Raw genomic sequence first — 24,268 nt, forward strand, 5'->3', positions numbered from 1 at the left:
ACTTCTGTCGATTCCTACCCATTTGAACACGAGTTGTACTAGATTCTAGTTTTGGATACAGTGATATCAGCACGCTACAACGCAACTCCAGTTCCCACTGATCCAATATTGGAATCAAGGCTCGGCCTCCTATTATGTTCCTAATCTTCGCCGGTCAATTTCATTCAAGCTCCAAGCCAACTTGACAATTTTCGAGCGATGGAAACCCCGGTCGACAAGGCTCGCAAAGTTCTTCACCTAAATTACACAAAGACGCAAGGACCAGAAAGCCTCCCATGTTGGGAGATTGTTTATTGACAATCATTGCTCTGAAGTTGACTTGCCAGCTTAGGAAATTCTACAGATGTTCAGCCGCTCGCCAAAAGTATGGCTCCTGTCTGGTATGCCTTCAACATAGCAAAAGTGGCTCGGCTTCTTCTGCTATATAATAGAGCTCTTCAGTTTATAAAGACATTGGTATCGGAGCACATGACAAAATAGATCAATATGACCGCGCATAGGTCAAAGATCGTCGAAATTTTCACAGGTACCACCCAAGTCACTTCCACCACCTGGTGCCAACACCTCTTCAAGTTCAGCCTCAACTATCCAGGCAAAGAATGAGAACAAGAAAAAGTTGACGCAAAATGTTGCAGATGAGGATGATACCTAGGATACGTGCGTGCCTGACGCTAACGGGGGACATTTCAGAAGGACACGAACCAAAAATGAAGCCGAGAAATATAACTGGGGGAGTCACGCCAACAATCAGAGAAGTTACAGCAGAATGGGTCTCAATGAGAAAGACACCGCGGCTCAAGAAGATGTTCTAAGTCAGGAGAAGAATAACCAGGCTGAAGCGCTTAGACTCTCGCGGCAAGGCGAGTTGACCGGAATTCAAGTGTTGAAGACGAGGACAGCACACGAGAGGATTGAGAAGGAATTTGAATAATTAAGGGGATTACAGGCGATCGAGCAAAAGAAAGAGCAGCAAATACAGCAAAAATAGATAGATATGGAAGTTTCTCGGGAAGAGTTTCATTTCTGATTACAAGCTAAGTGTTGGCCAATCCCAGTTTCATGATTTTGACCTAATCCGTTCTGAATTTTACAGGCGCCCACACTGCAATATAACATCGCATGATGGTGGTTCTCCCAATCGCCATAATACATCCAAAGTTTGAAACAAAACGCTGCGAGGTTCAAAACGTTCATCTCGCCATTCATAATCTTGTGAAATAAATTGGTTTTGTCGTCAGCCCTGTTTCGGAATAATTGCAAGGTGGACACGTTCTTCGAAAGGAACCCACAAATTGTGGGTCGATGTACTTTATGTTCGAAACACTTTCCTTTATTTGGTTGGCTCTCAACAATTTTCGGACATGTAATGGGACGTTTGTTCCCTTGATCGCTTTCAGACCGTGAATGAAGCATTTACTGAGGATTTCCCGCATGGTTTGGGAAGGAGCTGCCCTTGAACCATGGGTTGTCCCCTCTTTTAACTACTATCAGACGGAGATTTTAAGAGGAATTGTGGTCGAGAGTTTGTCGACGAACTAACAAAGATGCTTGTTCATTTGCCAGAACGGACATGTGGTGGATTCTTCTTCATCTGAGGCTTGAAACAAGCTTTTATTGCTGGAGTTAATCTACTTGGGAGAGTGTCTCAATCTTAGGTATGTGTATATAGTAAGTGCATTTCTCCCGTTTGATTTTCTTTGCTCATCACGGTTATCACCACCTTCATTCTCTTCCCCACATTCATTACTGATCATTACGATCCATACATTCTTTTACCATCACTTGAATACACATCTTCATAGATTGAAGCAGGCATCTATTCAGGAATTTCATCCCATTAACCACAACCCAAGAAAAGATCTTCCCGCTGCGCGATCGTTTACTATACTAAGTTCATCATGCCATTTTCGAAGATTGCCACTCTTGCAACTGCAGTTGCATTTGCATCAAAGGTTGCCTGCCATGGCACCGTCACCGGCATTGTTGCGGATGGCGTCTAGTACGTCTAGTTTACTCTCAAAACAAGTCTTAGACTAACTTTATATCAGCTACCAGGGTTACAGTGCCAACTTCCAATATATGGCGGCAGAGCCCGTAGTTGTAGGATGGAGCACCCCACAAAACCAAGGCAATGGTCCAATTACTCCAGACGCATACGCTACCTCAGATATTATCTGCCATCTGGGTGCAACTAACGCCCAGACTTCGGCCAAAGTTGCTGCTGGAGGAACTGTTGAATTGCAATGGACAGCATGGCCTGAGTCTCACCACGGCCCAGTCATCGGTAGGTGGCATCGATACTCTGCTGATTATGGGAAACTAAATGGCAATAGACTACCTCGCACCTTGCTCCGATGGGGATTGCAAGACCGTTGATAAAACAACTTTGGAGTTCTTCAAGATCGATGGAGTTGGTCTCATCGACGACACAACCGTTCCAGGGACCTGGGCTGACGATCAGCTTATTGCCAACAACAATACATGGGCAGTCACTATTCCTTCTGATATCGCTCCTGGCCATTACGTTCTCCGCCACGAAATCATCGCTCTGCACTCCGCCGGAGAGACCAACGGTGCTCAAAACTACCCACAATGTTTTAACCTCGAGGTGACAGGCTCAGGAACTGCCACACCCTCTGGAACTCTTGGAACCGCCCTGTATACGGCGGATGAGGCTGGCATTTTGGTGAACATCTACCAGACAATTGCTAGCTATCTTGTGCCTGGTCCTGCATTATACAGTGGAGCTGCCAATAGCTCTGAATCTGCTGTCCCAGCTGCAACAACCGTAGCTGGCGAAGTTCCATCTAGCAGCGCTGCTCCAACATCTGTAGTAGCCACCAGCACTTTACCAGTATCAGCTGGCATCATTGCCCCAGCTGGTTCATACCCAACTGGAGCACCCTACAGTAACAGCACCGCAACAAGAACCAAGAAGACCAAGTCTGCTTGCAAAGCAAAGACAAAGGCCAGTACAGCTGTTTCCGTTCCAACATTCGCCAGCAGCGTCACCATCCCAACTGCCTCTTCCACACCAACAGCTGGATCAGACGAGTCAAGCTCTACAATTGCAAAATCTGCTACGACCTCCTCTGCCACTTCAAGCAAGATTCCATCCGGTACAACTCTTGACACAGTCCTCGCTTGGATCGCTTCCTTCTACACCGAGCACAAAGATACAGCGTATTCTGGTGCATCTGTGGCTCGCCGTCAACATGCTCGTGCTATTATTCCTCGACGAGTCCCACAATAGTTTAAAGTCCCTGGCTTTGGTCCCGCTTGCTTTGACTTCGGTACTGGCGGCACTTCGCGTTCGTATTGTCCCGTCAAAGGGCAATGCAAGAAGCTGTCCTGATGATCGTCGGCGTTAACGGCTGCTTTTCCGTTAGGAGTTCTGAAGAAGACATCTCGCTTTGTGTTTCAAGGCTTCCTAGCATAGTTGGAAGCCCACATGGCACTGGAGTGCATACTCTGCGGACCTTGCAGTCCTCTTTTCTTAGTTCCTCGCTCGGGCTTTAGCGGAGGGTTCACACTCAGCGATCTTTGATCTTCTCCTAGTCCGATCGTATGCTCCTTTGACCGAGGTACAATATCGGCAATTTCGTTTCTTGTATATTGTTCTTCTACTTTTTAACATATTCCAGCACTGTAGTGTTGATTTTAGATTCGGGACTCTGTACATATTGAAAATTTATCCCTTGAGATTTTCTTCATTGCAGTAAAGTCCATCTAAGCACGGTCTTTCTACAACTATCGGCGATTTATTCTCTTGCATATTCTATATCCTTGTTGCATGTCTAGTAGTGTGTGCCATGTCGTGTACGATGATACGAGCTGTTCAAACCCTCACAGTGGACAAGACAGGTAGATATTGAAGCACGACATTTGCTCAGGACCGTTGACCAAATGTACAATATTTTGTCAGTTCTTTTAGTAAAAACGACACCCTACACTTTGCTTAGAATATCATCGTAATTAGTTGTGCTTAACTGCTTCAAATTTTCCTAACGCTAACAGGTTAGTGAGCAGGTTGTGCTATTTATTTTGCCCCCACCGGCCCGCTAGATGACATGCATGCACAGCAGAACTTTATACTATACTCTTCGCCCCTTGTGAAAAGTACAATGGAAACCGGTTTCTCACCGGTGTGTCAATCAGAAATACAGGAAGCATCCACTGGATTTTCGTTGGTTTGCCACTCTACTTTCCTACCCAAAAACAACAATGCTTCAACCGACAGAACTTACACCTGATTACTCAGAGTTCCTCAACGTCTACCGCATAAGCTTTTAAAGCAGTGGGGGCAGTAAGTAATACCCCAATGCGCATGTCATGCTTTTTAGGCTTCGCTTGCAGCAAGGACTAGCTGGGCGAGGTGGAGTCAATAATTAGTTTACCAGATTATCCGATTCCGTTCAATGTTTTGCGGTAGGTGCCTCGTTTGACACGTTTTGGCAGGTATGCATCACACGGCAGCCATGGTTTGCTGCCCAAGTGTAGAGTTCCCCAATTATGGCCCAATTATTATCGCTGCTAAAGTCGGCGGAGGCCGATTTCAAAAGCGGAAAGGACAGCGACAATGTACGAAGTAAGTTCTATAACATTCTCGCTAGTTTCTACTCGTCAAACATGGCCAATATGTTGCCAACAGTAGCTAGGATTGTTGTTGAATTTGAGTTTGTTCTTATTTTAACCCACACTGAATTCGTTCGCTGTGCGTTTCCCTTTTCCGACATCGAAAGTTGCTCCAAAGCACGTGCTAATGCAGCGTAACTCCAGGGCCATGGATGGAGAAAGCAACTTCTTGTTCGTAGAACCTAATAATCAGGTGCTCGGCATGATTCTTCCAAATCAAAGTCTACGATGGCTTCAGTAGCAGCCTTCTTACCGGTCTTTACTTTCCACGGCCAAATAGTTGTCAAACAATAGTTCCTCAGCAATGACAATTCAGCTGGTGTTCGAGGCCCGAGCAGTCATCTGGAGCATCACCTGGCCCATGCTGTATGTATACAGCCAAACGATCGTGGAGAAGAACCAAGTATTCAAAAGTTCGGAAATCCCTCAGCTTGGACGTGAAGTAAGCGAGACTAGTCAGCGACCTTTTCCTCTTTCACATGTCCGTCTCGGTAATCTAGCAACGGACTCTGACAAGACTCTCACTATCGAATTTACTACTTGAGTATTCTCCTAAACTCCGCCACACCCGCTTTGTCGGGTAAAATTGACCACTGCTGTTCATCTCGTGCCTGTCCGTGGACATCGCTTTGGGTCAGCGACTCGTGAGCCGCATGTTCGAGCAGTCAACCACGCGAATCCTCCAGTGGGGTAGCCTTCGAAGTCACGACTCTGTCAGCTTCTGGACACGATCTTGAGCCTTCTTTCCTCCTCAGAAGAACAAGCGTTGGCGAGATACTACCGCGCCTAATGAGTCCAGCCGAGTGGTCAACAAGGAAATCTAGGCCGTGCGATCCAGGTCATGGACTCTGATTCGACAAGCTTTCAATGCCTACAACTCGGACGGAACCGAAGAGCTTACATGCTCGATGCAAGACATATGGTGGATATCTCGATTCTTCGCAACTTTTTCTCAAAAACAGAAAAGCTAACTTGAGTGGCGCTAGCCAGGTCATTCCAGAGCTTCACAATGCAGGATGAGGCAATGTTTAGCAAAAAGCAGGTCAAAACAGCCTTCCGTGGCAGAGGTCTGGATTGAAGTACTACGAGCATCATCAAGTATATATGCCCGACCTTTCCTCCTCTATTGCAATTCCTCATCAGCTTCATCAGCAGCATCATCAGCCTTTACATTCTCTTCAAAGCCACTTTTTATACATTCTTTATCCAACAATCATTCAGACAATGCGTCAATCAATCGTTCTTGCCGGCTTTGTTGCCGTTGTATCGGCTTCTCCAGCTGCTGAGCTTGTCCGTCGTCAGAACATTGACTTCGCCGCAGTCAATGCTGCCCCTGCCCCTCAATTCGTCGGTCCTCCAGTCACTGCAACCTCCCAAAACATTGACTACAACACTGCTGCTGTCACAGCTTCTGGCGCTGCGGCGGCAACGGCCATCGCTTCCAGTGCCGCAAAAGCCGCCGAGAAGAGATCTGTTGAGGTTGAACTTACCAAGCGTACATTCTGCTTTTGGCCATTCTCCTGCGGTAGCGGTGGTAGCAGTGAAGGAAGCACCCCAAAGCCAGTCACTACCACATCCAAGGTCGACTCAAAGCCAACATCAACTACATCCGTACCAGTTGCAATTGCAACATACGACCCAGCTCTTGAGTGTGCTGCTCAAGGAGATGGTGAGTTTATTTTTGCCCTAAATATTCTGGATTTCATCTAATCATCATGCAGGTTACGGACCAAAGCCAGACCCTGACACCCCAGAAGCTTTCCTTGCTTACCAACCATTTCACGACGAGGCCCAGGGTGCCAAAGTCCCCTCCGGTTACACTTCCACCTTCACCGACTTAAACGCTGCTGTTAACGCCAATACCTACCTTGGCCTTACTACACTTCAGTCATATGATGTTGCTGGATGTGCTTCTCTATGCGACAACAAGGACCTTTGCACTGCTTTCAACATCTACTTCGAGCGTGACCCAAGCGTCAACCCAGCTGCTCAGTGCGCCAACCCTCCATCTATTACCAACTACAAGTGCACACTTTGGGGATCTGGTGTCACTAAAGAGGCTGCTGTTAACGATGGACAATACCGAACTGACTTCCACGTTGTTATCACTGGTTCCAACGGATACTCCAAGGTCGAGACTACCACCCCAGTCACTCCTCCAGGATGGCAAGAGCCTACAAAGTGTGGTAATGGACACGTTGGACACAACCACCCAACCACCTGCATTGGCACCCACTTCTACCCTGGACCATACAACCCTCTTCTCTGCGCTTCTTACGCTGTTGCCCAGAACGCTATCAACGTGAAGGCCAACCTCATCTCCACCGTCCTCTCTTGGTTCGGCTTCAACCCATACAAGGTCAACTTCTTCAACAGCTACATGCTCAAGAAGGATGGCAAGCCTCTTGGAACATACTGCTCCATCTACGCCCAAAAGTACTCCTCCGCTCAAGCCAGCTACGACCCAGGCTTCCAAGGTGGTTTCACCTGGAGCATTGAGAGCTCTTGGTCATGGAGCATCAAGGCCTAAGCCAATAATCTACCATGCAGTCGATGATACCGATTTGGAGAAGCACACAGGAGTTTAGAGTCGAGACACTCATTTAGCATTTACATCCACTGGTAATCTGGATCTTTGGTAATTTTTAAAACAGAAAGGCGGAGCTTGGGAGGTGCAAAGGGCATATTCATGTACATACATTATTTTCGTGGGACTATTGAATAGTAATTTCTATTGTTGCAAAGCAACTCAAAAAAACTGTTTCCTGAATTGGATGATGTAATGCATAGTGAATTCAGGGGGTCTCGCTTAACCCCTGGCCATATGTTAATTTTATGTGTTCGATCTTAGTGGCAGCCAGAACGACGATATTATTCAATCATGTGGGCAGATTACCATCCATATTGTTAATTTAGATGACCGGTTACCCTGTGATTTGTCTATGGTTTTTAGAAAATAAGCCGCTCTAGATTGTGTTCAAAATGTACTAAATAATAAGTGAACAGGATCGTAAGGGAGTCCATTGGTTAGTGATTCGACAGCCCTGTGTACCTCTCATGTCTACCACAAGTCGAGTCGAGTTGAATTCATCTCCAGTCATCTTTTACAATGATCTATCTAATTTGCTGAAAAGTATATACGAAATGTCCGAAAATTTGTCAACGCAATTGAGGAAACACACGATAAAGTGTCAACCTGATCGATGGAATACAGAATTTCATCAATTTATTTGAGTAAATGTCGGGCTTCTCTTACTCCACTAACGATAACCTGGTGTCTACACGCTCTGCTATAACTATGCTGGACGATACTTATATTATTTCTCTGAGAAGAGGACCTGTATGTCTTGGAACTTTTAAGCGAAATACACGATAGTTTCATCCTGATCGAGAAGACATAGTATTTTGTCAACAGAATCGACCAAATATCCAGTTCCGACTACTAAAGCGATTCCCAATGAATCTAGGTATGTGTCTCCTACCACTATACTAAATAATTAACACAAGATCTCTCTACTGATGCTCTCTACTACAAATCACAGGCGAGTAATACTGTATTCTTTAAATTGATATGCAAAGTTCTTAGTTTGTTCCTGTTAGCTTGGTTTAGACTACTAACTTCCAGCCGCGAGTCCAGATAATTCAGCCAACTTCGACCGTAACCAGTTGACTTATCAAAAGAGAGGGAGTATGCATAAGGAAAGAAACCGGAAGGAGACCGGAAAATGAAGCGGCTTCTTCGTGTCCGGAGATAAGATAATCATTGAAAGTTGCCATACGTACTCCTCAGCCTCCGCTAGAATGGTACCTTTTTGTCCATAACAAGCCACCAAGCTTGAATGTATTCACGACAAAGACCTTGGACATACGCAACGTCTTATTACAATCGATATTGGACATACTGTCACTGTAAAGAACCAACATACATCAAAGTGTTCGAAAAGGAAAACCCTAACTTCAAATTGTCGAAATAAGTAATCGAGTAATCGCGCCGCCGCCATATGATATTTTTATGCTTTGACACCCCCAACCCCTTTTTCAATTTGTGACAAAGCAGCCATAACTCCAAAATCACCCGTCGAAATCAATGCTTTCCTAAACCAGACTCCTATGCCATCCCCCTTCATATCGCTCTTTCCCGATTCCGCCCGCCTCATTTCTCCCCCACCTCAGTAAATCCTTCACCGCCACCACCCACATCCCGCATATAACACTCATTGCACTCCCTCTTCAGATCCTCATGTTTAAAACTCATCGTCCGATTCGGCGAAGGCCTCCAAGTCTCGATGGGACTCGTGGTGTGTTCGCCTTTGGAATCGCGTCTTTGGTCTGGGATGGAGATGGGAGTGGGTTTGGTTTCGGAAGAGACTTTTTCGTTTGTGGTAGACATTTTTTGTGGTTGTTCTGATGATAGTTAGAATTGGAAAGAGCATGGAAAAAGAAGTAGGACTTACGATTTATTTCTGTATTCTGTGATGTTTATTCACCAAACTCTCCACCCCTCCTTGTCTTGCTATATACTCCTTTGTCACACCAACATCACACCACCTCCACATACGATCCCTTACCGAGACAGGGCTCATTACTAACACTTCGCCTCACCGCACCGCATCCACGACATTTAATTGGCTGTCTTATATTGTTATAGAGGGGTAAATTTCATGATTGGTGATAGTTCACGCGGTTCTGGGTCATGGCATGTAGGTGGCTGTCTTTTGATGCGGGGTGGCTAAGCGAATATGCAAAGGATCAAAGATCCATCTACTGTACTCGAATAAGAACAAAAGATAATTGGTTATAAATTGATTCGCTTTCTAGGATTCTAGAAGACAAGTGAAGGCGCTATGAATAAACACTCATCGACAATATACCGACACCAACACCTTGAATCTGATAAAGACAAAAACATACTCCTCGCTATGCTGGGTATGAAAACTATAAACAGAAAGTATACGATATCCAGGTCTGCTGACCCGAGTACATAAGTTGATTGCCAATTTCCAATCCGGCACTAGAAGATTCTGGACAGGCTGTAATGGGACATTATTGATAATTAAGGCGTCCGGGGTCTCTTCCAGTAATATTGCTTCACGTGAGTTAGCATGAATTCCCCTGTGTCTTTGACACAAAACACATACCTTGTGCTGCTTCCTGCAATTTCTCAAACTTGGTTTTCGCATGCCATTAACGACTGCGGCTCTGCGTGTTTCATCTGTATCTGCGTCTGGTATGTAATAATACTCGCTTTCAAGAGCCTTTCCGGCGGCATCTTTTCCTTCTCGACGGATTTCACCGATACAAGGTGCTGCATTCAACATCCTGCACAGTTCTTGTTTGGTCAAACCTCTGTTTTCGGGGTCGCTTGGGCTACCGCCCTTTAGGTCGGCTGGGAGATGGGTCATGATGACAGAGAGTGGTGTGGAAGAGAGACGGGAGAATGCGAGTTGGTTAACAACGTGATTAACAATCGGTACTGCTTCTGCTTCATTGGTCATTTCTGAGCTTGATCTGGGTTCGGGAGAGTCGGACGATCGATGTGCGGGCCGCCCTTTGCGTTTCGGCTGTTCTGGCGAGTCGGCTGCGGTAAATGATTCCAGTCGATTAGTGATGTTGGCACCGAATGGACCGAATGAATGGACAACCGGATCGTTCTCTTCATTTGGGTCTTGTTCATCCTCTAGGTCGCTAAGTTCACTTTCTTGACTTGAGTTGAACGGGGCCGGGAAGGAAGTGGCCGCTTGTGTGGATACCATAGACTGATCAACGGTGACCTCTGGTTCAAGTTCTGGAGAAGAAGCATCTTCATATACTTGAACGACATCTGGCTCGATGTCATCTGAAAAGAGATTTGACAATCTACGTGCAGGTTGGGATGGGCCAGCAGGTGTAGGTGATTCTGGAGACTCGAGACGCCGTCCACGACGTAACGGGCTGGAATGTATAACTTGTCCTCGTGCATTCACAGCAGTAGCAGGTCCTCTCGGTGAAGCCTCTTCATCCCAGGACGATTCTGTTTGGACTCCAACGGATTCTTTACGTTCCCTTTCCGGCCACGCGATCAGAACGCGTGTGTCGAGAACGTCCAGCATGATATCCACGTATTCTGTTTCCGAAGTGAACGTGTCATCTCTTGCCAACTCCCATGTCCTGCCCTGACAGTGCAGTTTTATTCCATTATGGCCTTTACATTTTATTTCCACCCTATTTGGTTCCAATGGGACCGACGCGGCAATGTATCGAGCCTCGACGTGAACGCGAGATATCAGTCGGTTACTTGCTAGAGTATAATCGGAGGAGGTACTCGATCTTCCCATGCGCAAAGTCTCTCCATTTTCCGGTAGGTTGATCGAGGGTACTGCAGATAGAGGCGCTCTTTCAGAAATTGAAGATTGAGTTCGCTGGATGAATGGACGGCCTTGTACACGTGGAGGCGAAGAGGAGAGTATTCCTGTGGTTGATGTGGGTATTGGCGTAGGGTATTTATTGTACAGAGCCTCTCTTTGCGAGGGTGAGGATCGGGCTTGTCTTTTGAATGGGCGCGGAAGACCTGGCGAGCTTGAGAGCGGTTCGAATGCCGGGAGCAGCGATGGAGCAGGACGTTTTACTCCTGCCACGCGAGGCAAACTCGAGGAAGCATTGAGCTTGCTTGGAGAAGAGTCCATCAGAGTAGACATTAACAGAAGCTCGAAACCCAATGGCGACGAGTATTTCCACACGGCATAGACCGCGTTGTACGGAAGTTGGTGTACACGGTATATTCGAGAAATTGATACTGAGGAACTCGAGATGGGGAAAGGGGCGTCGGATGACCAAAACGTATCTATGATAACTTTAGAAAAGCGAAAAAGAATAATGGAAAAAGGTTCACGTTGGGCCTTCGAGAGGGCCGGTCTTGTTAAGAAGTCTGGGAAAGCCCACAGAAACGCGAGCGCGTCGTTCTGCGGTTAAGCGAGGCGATTTTCTGCCAGGGATGGGTACGCGGGTGCTCAGCACTTGAATCTCGCACTGGATTATCTATAGAAATGTTGCATTGATGTATTTTGAAATTTAGAATTTGTCAAATTATTTGTGAAGTTTTGGGTTTGAATGGTTGTCGCTTGAAATCCATAACAACATTAGCGGATACCGTTTTTGAGCTCTCAAAAGGTCGTCTCATTCATATTCGGTCCATCACGATATCCCAGCCCAGCCTCCTCGGCTCACACGCTATACACGCGATGAGACAGGTGACTGAGCATCACGATTCGTACGTAGGTACATGCGGAATTCCCTAATTGATCCTCGGGGATTCTCCAGTAGAAGTCCACTCTTCATGCACAGAGAGAATTTACTCGTACGGAGCAATCCTGCAGCGCGTATGGAAGGTACGGGGAGCAGAAGTTTGGTTGGAATTGAGGGGAACCAGCGCATCTTGATTGTTAGGACTTTACAACTTTCGACATTTCAATAGGAATTCTAACATTTACCGTTCCATGTAAATGGCCCATGTGACGCTTGCTTCGAAGTAATAATTATATACCTAGCTATGGAAGATAGATGCTAAATTAATCAGGCAGTCATCAATAACTGCTAAATTATTCGTTCGGCATTCACTCACTTTGTGCTTCACCTATACCAAAGGCGGTGAACAGCTAATGCTAAGCATAAAGATATCCCCCGCACTTGTGCCCGCACTAGCTGTACACAATAATGGTCACGTGCGGACAGCTATGCTCAATATTTCGCTAGCACGATAACTCCCGTAGGGTAATATGACAACGACTTAGTATTAAAAATCATGTAAATAAGCTCCATCTCAGAACATGAAAATACAGTGAAATAAGAATGAGATACCATCTAACGTCACAGAATTCAGCAGGCGTGGACGGGAGAACACATGTGAATCCAGGCCTGCGCCACAGTTGCAACTGTACTTGCGCGCGATGACGATGGCGAGAGACACACTGATCGAATCAAGGCAGATCATGTCAGTTTTTCCAGCTTCACGCGCGACCACACAGCTTTTGCAATTGAAATTCGAGCATACATCTGGATATATTTACACTCCTGAATCGTCTCCAGCTTCATCATCTCTCAAAATCTTCCGACCCATATTCCCTCCCCATACGTACGTTTTTGCGGTGTGAAGCTGTGGTCTCGCTGACCCGAGCTTGCGATTTCCTCGCTAACTGACCAGGGTACCACGGCATTGCGCTTCCCCAGCCATTTTGCGAAACATCATAAACTGGACATCTTTCCATTTCTGCCCAATCCTCGAAACACAGCATCAACAACACCAACCACTATCGGCGCTGACAGTCTATCCTTTTGACAGTCTAACATCCTCGAGTCTTCGTATATCCGCTCTATCATGGCTCCTCCACCTTCCGGCTCTCTGCCGCTCCAGCAAAGGCTGCTCCAGCTTGCTCAGACTCTTCAGTGTAGGTGATACCGAAACTCCGAATATTCGAAAACACGTTGCTAATAGATCTCGCAGTCGCATGGTTTGTCGGGTACGTGAAGCTCATCCCTCCCTGTTTGCATGAATTTCTGGTGTCGTTGAACGTGGATGAACGTGGCCATTGTGCGGGACATCATGGTCTCAGGGTGGAGCTTGCGCTTCCTTGCAACGCATCATAATTCAGCAATATTCGAACAATCTACTGACAGCTTCCTCCTAGGCATCTAACCCTCCTCTTCTGCATATTCAGATACAGTTTCTCGTACATTACCTTCAACTTCTACTCGCGATGGGCAAGCTTTTCGTACCGCACCGCATTTGTCTCAGCCGCCGTCACATACGGAATTGTTGTCTACAAGGCTTTCCGAGCTCGCTCAAGAGCTGGTAGCAGAGCTCAAGGTGGTGCTCTTGCTCTTGCAGCGGATGAGAACGTTCAATATTTGGGTACGTGGTTTTGCTGCGATGTGTCGGCCCTCAAAAATTAACACGTCATTAGCAATGGCCCTTGTTTGGCTCTTCTCTCCTCAATACCCTCTCGCGATGCTTCCATTCGGTGTCTACTCGATCTTCCACGTTGCGACCTACACTCGAACCAACCTCATCCCCACCCTCCAACCACCTCAACAGACTGCTGCGGCAGGAGCTTCCCCAGGGGCTAAGCCAACATACGCACCAAATGCCACTGCTGATATGATTGGTAAATTTGTCAAGGAATACTATGACGCATCAATGGGTCTTGTTGCTATCCTTGAGATCCTCCTCTGGGGCAGAATCCTCCTGTCTGCAATTGTTTTCCAAAAGGGATCTTGGATCTTGATCGCCATCTACACCGCTTTCCTCCGAGCACGATTCGCACAGAGCAGCTTCGTCCAAGGTCAATTCAGACAGCTAGAGGCTAGAATTGATAGCCTTGTTGGTGGTCAATCTACTCCTCCTGTTGCCAGACAAGTCTGGGGTGCGGTTAAGAACGCCTCGAGAACTTTCCGTGACACCACGGACATCGGCCACTATGTAAATGGTGCCTCTGCACAAAAGAAGGCAACATAAGTTCAAATTATATTCGACTTCGGCAGAATCTGTGGTGAAAAGGCAGTATCGCTAGTCAAATATCGGGCAATTGGGCCATTCATGCCAATTCAATTCTCCGACAAGGAAACTTCAATCGAGATCAGACAGAGACCTTCGGTCGGCCATGTCATTTCTTTGAGCGACACTTTCTGATGAATATATGAATGGGAGTCAGGGACGGGGACGACGGAGCGAAGAGGGTTGTAGTTGAACGCAGCGTTGGTTTTGGGGTTTTGCTCTGCTTTTTCACGTTTGTAGAATTGATAAATGAAAAGTGTGTTACGTCAAATTGTGATGATGAGATCTCGGTTGATTTCTTAGCTAGTGCTGGTCTATTAATAAGCTTATTGCTCGAGATATAATGCACATGACAACCGTCGTGGGCAACGAAGGACACATCTTGTTCATGATGAAGTTCTTTATGTCTACCATCACCGTATATTTCTCCGGCTTAGTGACTCCACTACCTAGATGACTATCTGTAATCTAGAAGTTTGGTAGTACATGTGCCCGTCGTGGAACATATTTACAAGTAAAGTCTGATCCTTGGCTGTGCTTCGTCAAGGGCCTGACACATCTCACGGAAATATACGGTCGCTCTGTCGTGATTGAGAGCCTCGGTCTCATCGACTTCGATGGACAAAGCGGAAAAGAGGATGGCGTTACAGGGTACAGTCTCTGATTTAACATCCCATCGACAATTTGGCAGAGAGATAGGAGACATTTGTTTGCTATTGACGATGACGGTTAAGGTGACAATGGTGGTTTTCCCGAGATCGTAGGTCGATAATCGAATTGGGGGGAAGGTTATAATTTGATCAGTGTCTAATAGAAGGGGATTCTTAGTTTCTATTTGGAAGGATTGTTATTCATAAATTTCTTGTTGTTTCTTTAAAGCTCATTTGTTAGCCGATTTCTCGTGGCTGAAATGCAGTATCTTTCTCAAATTCAATAAGATTCTTCTACAATTGTTGACGAAAGATGTTAATGCCTTGTTGTTCCTAGCACACTACCTCGATGACCAAATTTGTTTTCGCCTTAATCTCTGGTGGTGGTCTTATCACGCCTTCTTGTATTTTAGTATATTCTTTGCAAGATTTGCTTCTTTGCATGAAGCCTTTGTCCTCGGATTCAAATGAAGGAAAAGCCAAGATCGTGCTTCCATTTAAAGAAGTTTTTCTAATCTCAATCTTGGTGATTAGTTGTTATCCAGAAAGTACCCTGACTTATAGTAGTTTTAAGGCCTTGGCTAAGGGCTAGCCTCTCTTCTAGAGGTAAGGTTTGACAATCTTTTGACCCTACCACATAGGCGCGGTTTCGAACGACGTTGTACATCACAAATCTTGCGAAGTTGATGACACATAAATTTGATAGATAAAGAAACACTCAAATTATCCATGAAAACTTTGACGGTATTGGAGTTACTTGAATGAGTTTGACCAACTTCAATCTTTAGTACGTATTCGAAACTATACATATCTCGACTCAATCGACTTTGTGAGGTAGAATGGTAGGAAAACGTGTCATGCTACTTGGTTGAATATCTTGTTTCGAATGCGTCGACAGAGTTGTGTCTTTCCATGAGTTCTGCTGCTCTCAATACCCGTGTAAAATGTGATATCTCGATTTTCGAGCGAAGAAGCGAGCAGGTGAGAGGTTGAAACAGTTGCAAACTATCAAATGGACTGAAGTCGATAACGAAAATAGTCAGTATACAATACATGTTTCTTGAGTGCGTAGCGAGAGCCTTTCGTCCTCCTGAGTCACTGAATAACATACTGAAACATAATGCCTTGTTCTTCGAAACCCAGGCGTGATACTGGGATGCGACTACTCAGTTCTAATCACTCTATAGCCACATGATTTGAGCCACATGATTTGAGCCACATGATTTGTATTGCGTCTACCAACAGAACTATCAGTGTTATTAGAGAAACGTGTCAGCACCTCAAGTACAAGTCCTGCCAGCATCATTGGTAAAGTTCCTAAGTAGCAATATTGTAAACCACAAATCGTAAGAACTTTTCCAGACATAGAATAACTCTATCTTTGACTTTGAAACTCATTGAGATGGTAAGAAGATGATTCCGGCTGGCGCATAGTCGAAGGTAAACATGTCTAGCTAACGATTACCAGTGCTCGCGGTGGACAAGGTGAGTGGGATTTGCAACGAGATATTCTTGGATTCAGTTGAAACATTATCGTATTTCGTCAATAATTTTCATTAAATTAAAATTATCAAGATTCATCAAAATAACTTTGCAGCAGATAGTAAGTACCTTATTGAGTATACTTTGACTCGATATTCTATCACTTGTTTTGTCCTAAACAGGCTGTGAAAATCAATATTGCATGTTTGATCACAAGTCGAGGCTGTTTATATTTTCGGATTATAGAGGGTCAACGTATTGTTTATCTGGCTTTCCGTTGATTAACCAAAACCAGAGGTTTTTCATATGAAACTTGTTGATCATTGATCTATACTTGATACCTTTAAATAATAAGACCGTCAAAACGCTAATCGGTTTGTCCGCCTCGCATACCTCATTTTCAGTATGGGTTCCGTACGAACAACGATAGGATTTGTCAATCATACGTACCTGTCAATCATAGGTACCACATAATAAAATCAACACCCGCTTACTCCTTCCCAAACACCCATAACTTAAAGCCCCAGCACTCCTAGCATTCTCACCAGCCCTACCGCAAATGAATCAAGGATGTGAGGCTGGTTTGTGTTCACGATTTGAGTTTCGGTGGAGGTCAAGGAGAAGGACGCAAGGTTATGAGAACATATCTTTCTTATCGTTTAAATCGTAATTGTCTATTAAGTTTGGTATACCTTTCATAACTCCTCCCGTGTTTTAATTCCCTTCTTCCAATTTATCCCATTATTACTCAACATTATTACTCAACACCATCCATCCCTTTCAAAACCCCCCACCAATTATAAAGTCCCAGTTTAAACCGCAAACTTAGATCTCGCTCTCAACTTAGCACCGGTAGCATAAAGGGCAAACATTCCAATGATACCAATTACACTAAGTCCGCCTAGGACAGACACACCCTTTCCGACACCCAAGTTGAGGAATAGGGGTCGTCCAAACATGATGGATCCACAAGCGAAGGCCGATCGCAAGAAATCGTTACCTGCGAACAACGAAGCTGCATATTGAGGATACGAAAGAGGAACGTAGACAAAAATACATTGCATAACGATGAATACCGATGCAGCGTAAATGACGATCCCGATGGTTGGTGCGATCCAATGTATTGATGGGTTGGCGGTCCAAGCGAAGACGAAAAGACCTATCGTTGGACCGAAGCACGCGAACAAAGCTGGCACCAATCTAGACTCTTGAGCACGTAGTCCGTTCTTCTTGATATCTGGGATAAGAATCCAATTAAGGTAAGCGCAATAAATTGCGATGCCGATGAGACAAGCAACCAAGATGCAGGTGAACACAACACCAACCATCCCCAACGAAAAGCCATACATTGGAGGATAGACCACGGGGAAAGCCTCAAAGAAGCTGTAATAGATGCCATAAATTATGGCGGTATAGACGTTTACGAAGAGAATAGCTGGATCTTTAATTGTTATTTCAATTGGCTTGACAATTGCGTCGACAACGATGGCGGAAGGCGACAGTTTCTTCTGGTCAATTTCCGACTGGGACTCGAGCCGAAGATCTCCCGTAAGTTTTCGAAGACGAGCTGCACGACGTAGTAGAATGTTGGGTGACGAGGTTTCAGGAAGGAGAAGAAACATAAGGAGGAAGATTGGACCGGCCATCCAGAGAATTTCCCAGAGGGACCAGCGCCAGCCTTTAGCTGTGACGGCAAAGCCAGAAAGAAGAGGACCTAGAGCGGGACCACAGTAGGCAGCAGAAACCCAAGCAACAAGTGCATATGGAAGGTAGAGGAGCGAGTAGATGTCTTGCATGGTTGCCGCCCCGATAGCCAGACATGGTGAGCCGAAGAACCCCTGGAGAAAACGGAGAACGAGAAGGCCTGCGAAGTTATCCACCATAGCAGTAGGCAGGGAGAGTATTGTGAAGATTGCCATAGTAGCTGCGTAGACTGGAGATCTGCCGATGATGGGGATTTCAGAAAGTGGGGCCCATAAAAGGGGGCCGATTCCGTAAGCGAGGACATAGAGGGACAAAGGAAGTGAAGCTTCTGCTGGTGAGACTCCCCATTTCTCAATGACACCTTCGATAGAGGCAGTATAGATGGCTGAACCGGTGTAGACAACGAAAGTGTAGGTACAAATTAATATGCTGACTGATAGTCGCTTGCCATTGCTCCAATTCTGTGGGTTGGCTGGATCGTCGGTAGTATACCAATCCACAAGGATTTTACCATCGGCCGTCTTCGTTGGAGCAATTGGTGTTGTTTGTGTCCGCTCAATTGCAAGTTCAGCCTCAATCTCGAGACGATCTTCGGTATATGGTACAGTGTCTAGCCGACTCTTTGTTTTCTTCAGGGACAACTTGTCACCCTCAACCACCGCTGCTTCTGTCTCTATCTTTTCGAGGTCGGAAGGCTCATCACCACTGATGCTGGATTGTGTTGTGTCCGCACTGTCCCCGTTGCTTAATGCTGTCACACCTCTCGATACTGCCGGTCGCTTCTCTGAGGAAGTTGTGTTGAGGAGAACATTGTATGCCGCTGGAAGCTCGAAGTCTGGTTTCTCTTCTGGGTACTGAAGGATTCTGTTTCCCGTAACGTATCGAAGCAGTTGCCCCAATGGCGCTTCTCTGATGGTATCCATGGCAGGTCTTTATGTGGTTATCGCTTGTGATTAGGTATGGATTTGATAACTGATGCCAGCAAGCGAGATATGATTTTGAAACTTTGAGACAGCCCAAAGTGCTCAATGTGCGATGTGCGAGGGAGATGAAGTTGTATGATGAGAAGAGATCTTGATTGCGGGCTTCAACATCTCTATATAATTGGAATCACTCACTCTATCATTTCTGCCATATTATTTCTCCAAGCTATAGAAAGCCACGAAATGTAAGATGAAATGTAAGCCGGGATCTGACAAACATACCCTGCGATAAACTCCGACAGCAAAGCATGATTCGACCGAATGCTGGCTGAAATGAGTATCAGAGACGCCGGCTTGCCTGAGTCACTGCGTAAACAATTATTAACCAGACCTCTTAGCACGAATGGCGTGAGCTCTGGCAGAGCAGCCTGTCGAAAATGGACGAATGTAGTTAACGGTAAGCATTTTGGACAGCAGTCGTAGATCCAACCAATCACATCGACATGTAATTGAGAGGTGCATGCTGAATAACAACGTTTCTTGTCCAAGCTCAATAGTATCCTGGGCGTTGAGAGGCTCCTTGAGTCCTGGTCGTTGGTTCTTACGGTTGTTTCAAGGAGGGATAATGGATTTGTAAGTGAGATGCAGTGAGTGAGATGAATTCGGGGAACAAAAACGCTTGCCGGTATATGACCCGGACAATTTTGATAGGGCTAAAAAAGCGGCATTAATCAACCACATTTCCTTGAGCTTTTAGGGCGTTGCGGAAACAAGAGAGTGCCGCTTTTCTGTGCAAGAGATTCTTGCTGCTCGCTTGCGTCTTTGAATGATTACTGATCGTTAACGTCGGCGTTAGGTGGATTTGAGTGGTCCGTTCGTAAACGCGATGATAATTCTTGATTAATCAACAGTTCCGTCCTCCAATTCACGATAGATATATCAGGATACCCGGCATGTTGTTGGTAATGGGATATGTCCGCTTCTCGGCTCAAGAACGTCATATCGAAGGATTCATTCTCTTGAATTATGGGTAAGCAAATTCTTGAAAGCCTTCCAAGTTCTTCCTTCAAGACTCTCGCTTTCGCATAGTGAATGCTGCACAGCCTCTTGGAGATTCTGATGGTTTCGTTGATGAGATTTGCGCTGATAGGACGAAAAGATAGAATGAAAGTGGTTTTTAGATCAAGAGCCAGCAGTTATCTCACTCAGATGAGAGTGAGATTGACGGGATGGGATACGGTGCATTCTAGGTAACCACTTTCTTTGACCTCAACAACTCAGTTCGTCCGCAGAAGGTATGTTGCGATGTGGTTTACCTCAGCCATTTGGGAACACTAAGCTCTCTGAATAATACCTCTTTAGGACATAGGGATCCGTATGCTTTTAGCGGACGAAAAAAGGAGATATTCCCACGATTCCGACATGAAAGGAGGACAGACTATCAGTCACGTGCGGTCCAGTCCCGGCGTTATGAAGGAGAGACCGAATGCTCAGTCGCTGTACTCTGCATCTTCTTTCCCATCAACATCAACACTTCTAATGAACCATCAAGCCGTATCCTGTCCAATTCACACGCTTTCCGCGTATCTCGGTCCAACTTCCCCGCAGAATTTCGATCACGGAAACTGCCTATGTAGGACACCCCGGCAGAGCTTAGTCACGACCTGAAGCTCCTGGTGCTCGTCTACGTTGAGCTTGCCCAATCAGTTGCTAAGTCTCATTCGCATCCCATCATAGAGACTGCGATAGGCGTTGCATCTGACGGCTTGCCTTGATTCTAGACGCGCGAGCCTTGCTACAGCCGCGATTCTAAGGCAAATTGTCCCGGAAAATGGCTTACAGTCACCCTTCCACCTATCAGCCTCGATCCGCAGTTCGCTTCGTGGCGTCAAAAGGTACATCACGTAAAGTGCACTGCTCACCCCCTCTGCTTAGGACTGGATGATGTTATTCTAGACGTTAACATTTCATACGTCCTCCCGTACATTCTTCATTACCGTTACACCACGATGGATATGTCAAGACAGGCTATCTATCTAATTTGGCTGCCTATGGAATGCATTGCCCAATTGGAGCTCGAATTCGACTAAACAATTCTGGAGCTGAAAGGGAAGTTTGTCATCCCCTAGAAAAATCGCCGTTGAATTGTTTAAGCGAACAAGATCATAGCGGGTAAAATCCACATCACCCATCTAGTAGTGGACTGTGCGTTATCTAGCAGACATGCTTTGCCTCTAACCAGGTGATCCATCCATGAAGTGAGATATACGATGGCTCTGCATTCACAGTTACCTCATCCTCAGATATGTGACTTTTTGACCCTAATCGAGCTCAGCGGCGAGATATGGTTTTATATATATATATACATACACTTCAATCACTCTCAATTGAGTTTGTATCATCAAGCATCGGGGCGCGGACAGTTTCATATCTCCTCGCTACTACCAAAGACTCGTCACTCCTCTATCTCTTATTTCTCAAAACACCAAATCAACTCTCTTTCACTTCTGTAAAAACCTTCTCTCTTCAACAATCTACTCAAGTCAAAGAAATGTCATCTCGTTACCGCAGAGACGCCAGAACCACCAGCAGTCCCAGCTCATCCGCATCTCACCAAACAAGAACTATGGCTCAACCGCTCCAGCATATTCCCCTATCATCAACCAACAGCTTCACTCGAGGACCAGTTTCTCTCCGTCTCTTAAATAGTACAGCTCACCACATTCTCATCTCGCTAACTATCACCCCACAATCCACCGGTCTCCCTATCATATCCAATACCATCATCGCAGCAACCTTCCACGTCCTCCGTGGTGGCGTCCGATTCAGCACTTGCGCCGAGAACTCGACCACCGCTCCTATTGAAGAGATGGACGTCAGTAGCGGCTCTACAATTTCCGCACCTCCAACTTCTTTTTACGGAATTTTCAACCCGTTTGAAGAGGAAGCAGAGGTTTTGTGCGTATATAGCCCTGGAGGCTGGGCCCATTGTCTTGAGGAATGGGCCAGGTTTGTGGGGGACTGGGAGGCTGAAGAGGCAAAGGTTATCATGAGAAAGTGTGGAACGGTGTTTTTAGGCGATGAACCTAAAGACGATGGTGGCGATGGGGACGATGATGAGTTGGATTTCAATCCGCAATTGAGGTGTATGGCTTAAGCGACTTTTCTCGAGATGATGTTCTCGAAAATGGGTGGTTTTGCTTGATTTTGAAGGGAAACGATGGAGAAATGTACACGAGATTTGGACTTGAACTTGATGTTGGGTCACTGTTTTTGGAGTTTGGCGGGGGGGTTATTTGGACCAATTTTTTCTTCCTTTTGCTTTTGCTTTTATCACCGTTTTCGCATGTCTTTTGACAACCTTATACTGCAATATAGATACACAAATTTGCCTCTTCGAACTAGGAGATGTGTCAAATGACACGATTAAGTTGTGACTACGTGGAGTACATGAAGTAGAATTACTATCAGTGATTGTTTCGTTTTCAAAATAAAGGAGCTTTGAAGACGCCATTTCCAATTCTCATTAGTAGTTTTAATTTCATGTAGACATTCTCAAACACAAGGAGAACTAAGTTCAAGCAGGCCAAATCTTTATCAGTTAACTGACCACTATCCGTGTCCCTTTCTCATCGAAACTCACTTCTCACAACGCAAAGCCCGTCATCCCACCACTACCATCCTGTCACCCTCAAAGCCCCGCACAAAAACCTCCGCGAAACCGAAACCGAAAACGTAACCCTCCACCCCGATAATCCGGTCTTGTACGAGCATTTCCAAAAACAAGGATGACGAGATACGCAGCCGCATCCTTCCCGTCTGCCATGCCTTTACTTCGTAGTGGCTGAGAACATACCCCGGGTCGGCACTAGATAAGCGAAAGAATCCTATAAGGCTGCTATGTTAAGCTTTATTACTGCATTGGGGAATTGTCGAGGTGTGAGATCTACTTTTGTACTTGGTGATTATGGACCGAGGTGAGTGGGTGGTTAGGAGAGGGGTATAGATGAAGACACAATTCGGTATGGATTCTTGATTATAATTTCTATGCTACGATACTTTCAAATGGTGCAATGAGTTGTTTTTTGTACATCTTTCTTCGCGCCATAATTTTCCCTTTAAATCATGTTGTCCCAAATCAAGCCATGATGTTTATACCTGCACGTCGGGTTATTGATCGACTCAAACTTTTTTTTGGCTGCACGTACCCACTTATTATATCGATAATGCTCGACTACCAAAGTATTGCAAGTTCCGTGCAAGGCCTTGCACTCCTTTAAAATATGGGTAAAGTAGTAACGCTTTGTGCGTGACAATCAGTCCTTGGGTTGTGTTATCAGGCATTTACAAATTATCTGAGTCACGGACTAGAAGTACCTCAGACCCAGCTAGAATTGACTCAGCCTATACGGCTCTGATGGACGCCATCCCCAAATCGAAGTTACCTTAACACCTTCGATACCTCCCAGTAGATCTGGCAGTGTTGGATCCTCAAGTTCATGGTCTCCACAAGGACAATCACCAATTTCCTCGTAAATTTCCTCAGCTGTGTAATCATCAAAACAGTGGCCACAAGCACACATGGAGCCCCCAGTATTCATCATCCTCAAATGATCCTCCAGCAAACCGGCCGGCCAGGAATCGTAGAGTTTAACAGCACCAGCGCCCTCGTGATAATTCATCTCCTCAACACGAAGGCTCAAATCGTTCACGAGTTGTATGCTTCGCAGCGCTGGTAACAAAGGCACCACTTGTCTGATTAGATCAAAGGTATTGTCTTCAGATCTGATGCAAGTAGCCCAATTCATGTCCACGTATTCGCTAATAGCAATACGCTGAATACGCGCTGCCTCCTGCGGCTTAAGGCAAGTGAGGATAAGGGTGACATCGTTTTCGACATTGTTATCGAGGTATATCGTATCGATCGAGAAGTTGAAAGGAGTTCTAGGAGAATGGATGAAATTTCCGAAACACATCTGGTAGGCATAGATGACAGCCGAACGAGAATCGGGACATGCTCTAAGAGCAATCGGCGTAATCGTTCGACTGTAAAACCCACGTACTGGTACGTAATTCACTTCGACCGTTCGCGGTACCAGGGTCATCTGCCAGACCATGGCTCTCAACTCAAGAGGGAGTTTCTCGAACAAATGAAAGGATGTGAGTGGACTGGATGGGTCTTTTTGCTTTGTAGCAACTTTCTTGTTCTTACTCTTGGGTGGCTTTCTCATTTTCGGCGGCACACATCTTGGGGGAGAACCAAGAATCGCTGCTCGGGCGCTGGCAGACCGAGTTTGGACCATGGCGACGATTTTTCTGGGAGTGTATGAAATTTTCTAGGTCGAGAG

The 24,268-nt window shown here is 45.7% G+C and overlaps 9 protein-coding genes across 9 annotated transcripts; 5 read left to right on the top strand and 4 right to left on the bottom strand.

Moving 5' to 3' along the window:
- Nucleotides 1-486: 486 nt before the first annotated feature.
- On the top strand, nt 487-931 carry GLAREA_06120 (uncharacterized protein; the record flags this gene model as incomplete). The annotated part of the gene is made up of 2 exons (XM_008081534.1): nt 487-554; nt 694-931. 2 exons carry the CDS (start codon nt 487-489, stop codon nt 929-931), a joined length of 306 nt encoding a protein of 101 aa, XP_008079725.1.
- Nucleotides 932-1,898: 967 nt separating this feature from the next.
- GLAREA_06121 (uncharacterized protein) lies at nt 1,899-3,253 on the top strand (the record flags this gene model as incomplete). The annotated part of the gene is made up of 3 exons (XM_008081535.1): nt 1,899-1,999; nt 2,049-2,284; nt 2,334-3,253. The coding sequence occupies 3 exons, from the start codon at nt 1,899-1,901 to the stop codon at nt 3,251-3,253; spliced, it is 1,257 nt and encodes a 418-aa protein (XP_008079726.1).
- Nucleotides 3,254-5,859: 2,606 nt separating this feature from the next.
- GLAREA_06122 (uncharacterized protein) lies at nt 5,860-7,165 on the top strand (the record flags this gene model as incomplete). The annotated part of the gene is made up of 2 exons (XM_008081536.1): nt 5,860-6,304; nt 6,357-7,165. 2 exons carry the CDS (start codon nt 5,860-5,862, stop codon nt 7,163-7,165), a joined length of 1,254 nt encoding a protein of 417 aa, XP_008079727.1.
- Nucleotides 7,166-8,788: 1,623 nt separating this feature from the next.
- GLAREA_06123 (uncharacterized protein) lies at nt 8,789-9,025 on the bottom strand (the record flags this gene model as incomplete). The annotated part of the gene is made up of 1 exon (XM_008081537.1): nt 8,789-9,025. One exon carries the CDS (start codon nt 9,023-9,025, stop codon nt 8,789-8,791), a length of 237 nt encoding a protein of 78 aa, XP_008079728.1.
- A 663-nt stretch (nt 9,026-9,688) lies between these two features.
- GLAREA_06124 (uncharacterized protein) lies at nt 9,689-11,309 on the bottom strand (the record flags this gene model as incomplete). Its single annotated transcript, XM_008081538.1, has 2 exons — nt 9,689-9,721; nt 9,774-11,309. 2 exons carry the CDS (start codon nt 11,307-11,309, stop codon nt 9,689-9,691), a joined length of 1,569 nt encoding a protein of 522 aa, XP_008079729.1.
- A 1,676-nt stretch (nt 11,310-12,985) lies between these two features.
- Nucleotides 12,986-14,122, top strand: GLAREA_06125 (uncharacterized protein; the record flags this gene model as incomplete). Its single annotated transcript, XM_008081539.1, has 4 exons — nt 12,986-13,055; nt 13,112-13,127; nt 13,296-13,519; nt 13,572-14,122. 4 exons carry the CDS (start codon nt 12,986-12,988, stop codon nt 14,120-14,122), a joined length of 861 nt encoding a protein of 286 aa, XP_008079730.1.
- Nucleotides 14,123-17,105: 2,983 nt separating this feature from the next.
- Nucleotides 17,106-18,920, bottom strand: GLAREA_06126 (MFS general substrate transporter; the record flags this gene model as incomplete). The annotated part of the gene is made up of 1 exon (XM_008081540.1): nt 17,106-18,920. The coding sequence occupies one exon, from the start codon at nt 18,918-18,920 to the stop codon at nt 17,106-17,108; it is 1,815 nt and encodes a 604-aa protein (XP_008079731.1).
- Nucleotides 18,921-21,471: 2,551 nt separating this feature from the next.
- On the top strand, nt 21,472-22,077 carry GLAREA_06127 (uncharacterized protein; the record flags this gene model as incomplete). The annotated part of the gene is made up of 1 exon (XM_008081541.1): nt 21,472-22,077. One exon carries the CDS (start codon nt 21,472-21,474, stop codon nt 22,075-22,077), a length of 606 nt encoding a protein of 201 aa, XP_008079732.1.
- A 1,231-nt stretch (nt 22,078-23,308) lies between these two features.
- On the bottom strand, nt 23,309-24,223 carry GLAREA_06128 (uncharacterized protein; the record flags this gene model as incomplete). The annotated part of the gene is made up of 1 exon (XM_008081542.1): nt 23,309-24,223. The coding sequence occupies one exon, from the start codon at nt 24,221-24,223 to the stop codon at nt 23,309-23,311; it is 915 nt and encodes a 304-aa protein (XP_008079733.1).
- Between the last annotated feature and the right edge of the window lie 45 nt (nt 24,224-24,268).

This window comes from Glarea lozoyensis, assembly GCF_000409485.1.
Source record: "Glarea lozoyensis ATCC 20868 chromosome Unknown GLAREA15, whole genome shotgun sequence".
Lineage (NCBI taxonomy): Eukaryota > Fungi > Ascomycota > Leotiomycetes > Helotiales > Helotiaceae > Glarea > Glarea lozoyensis.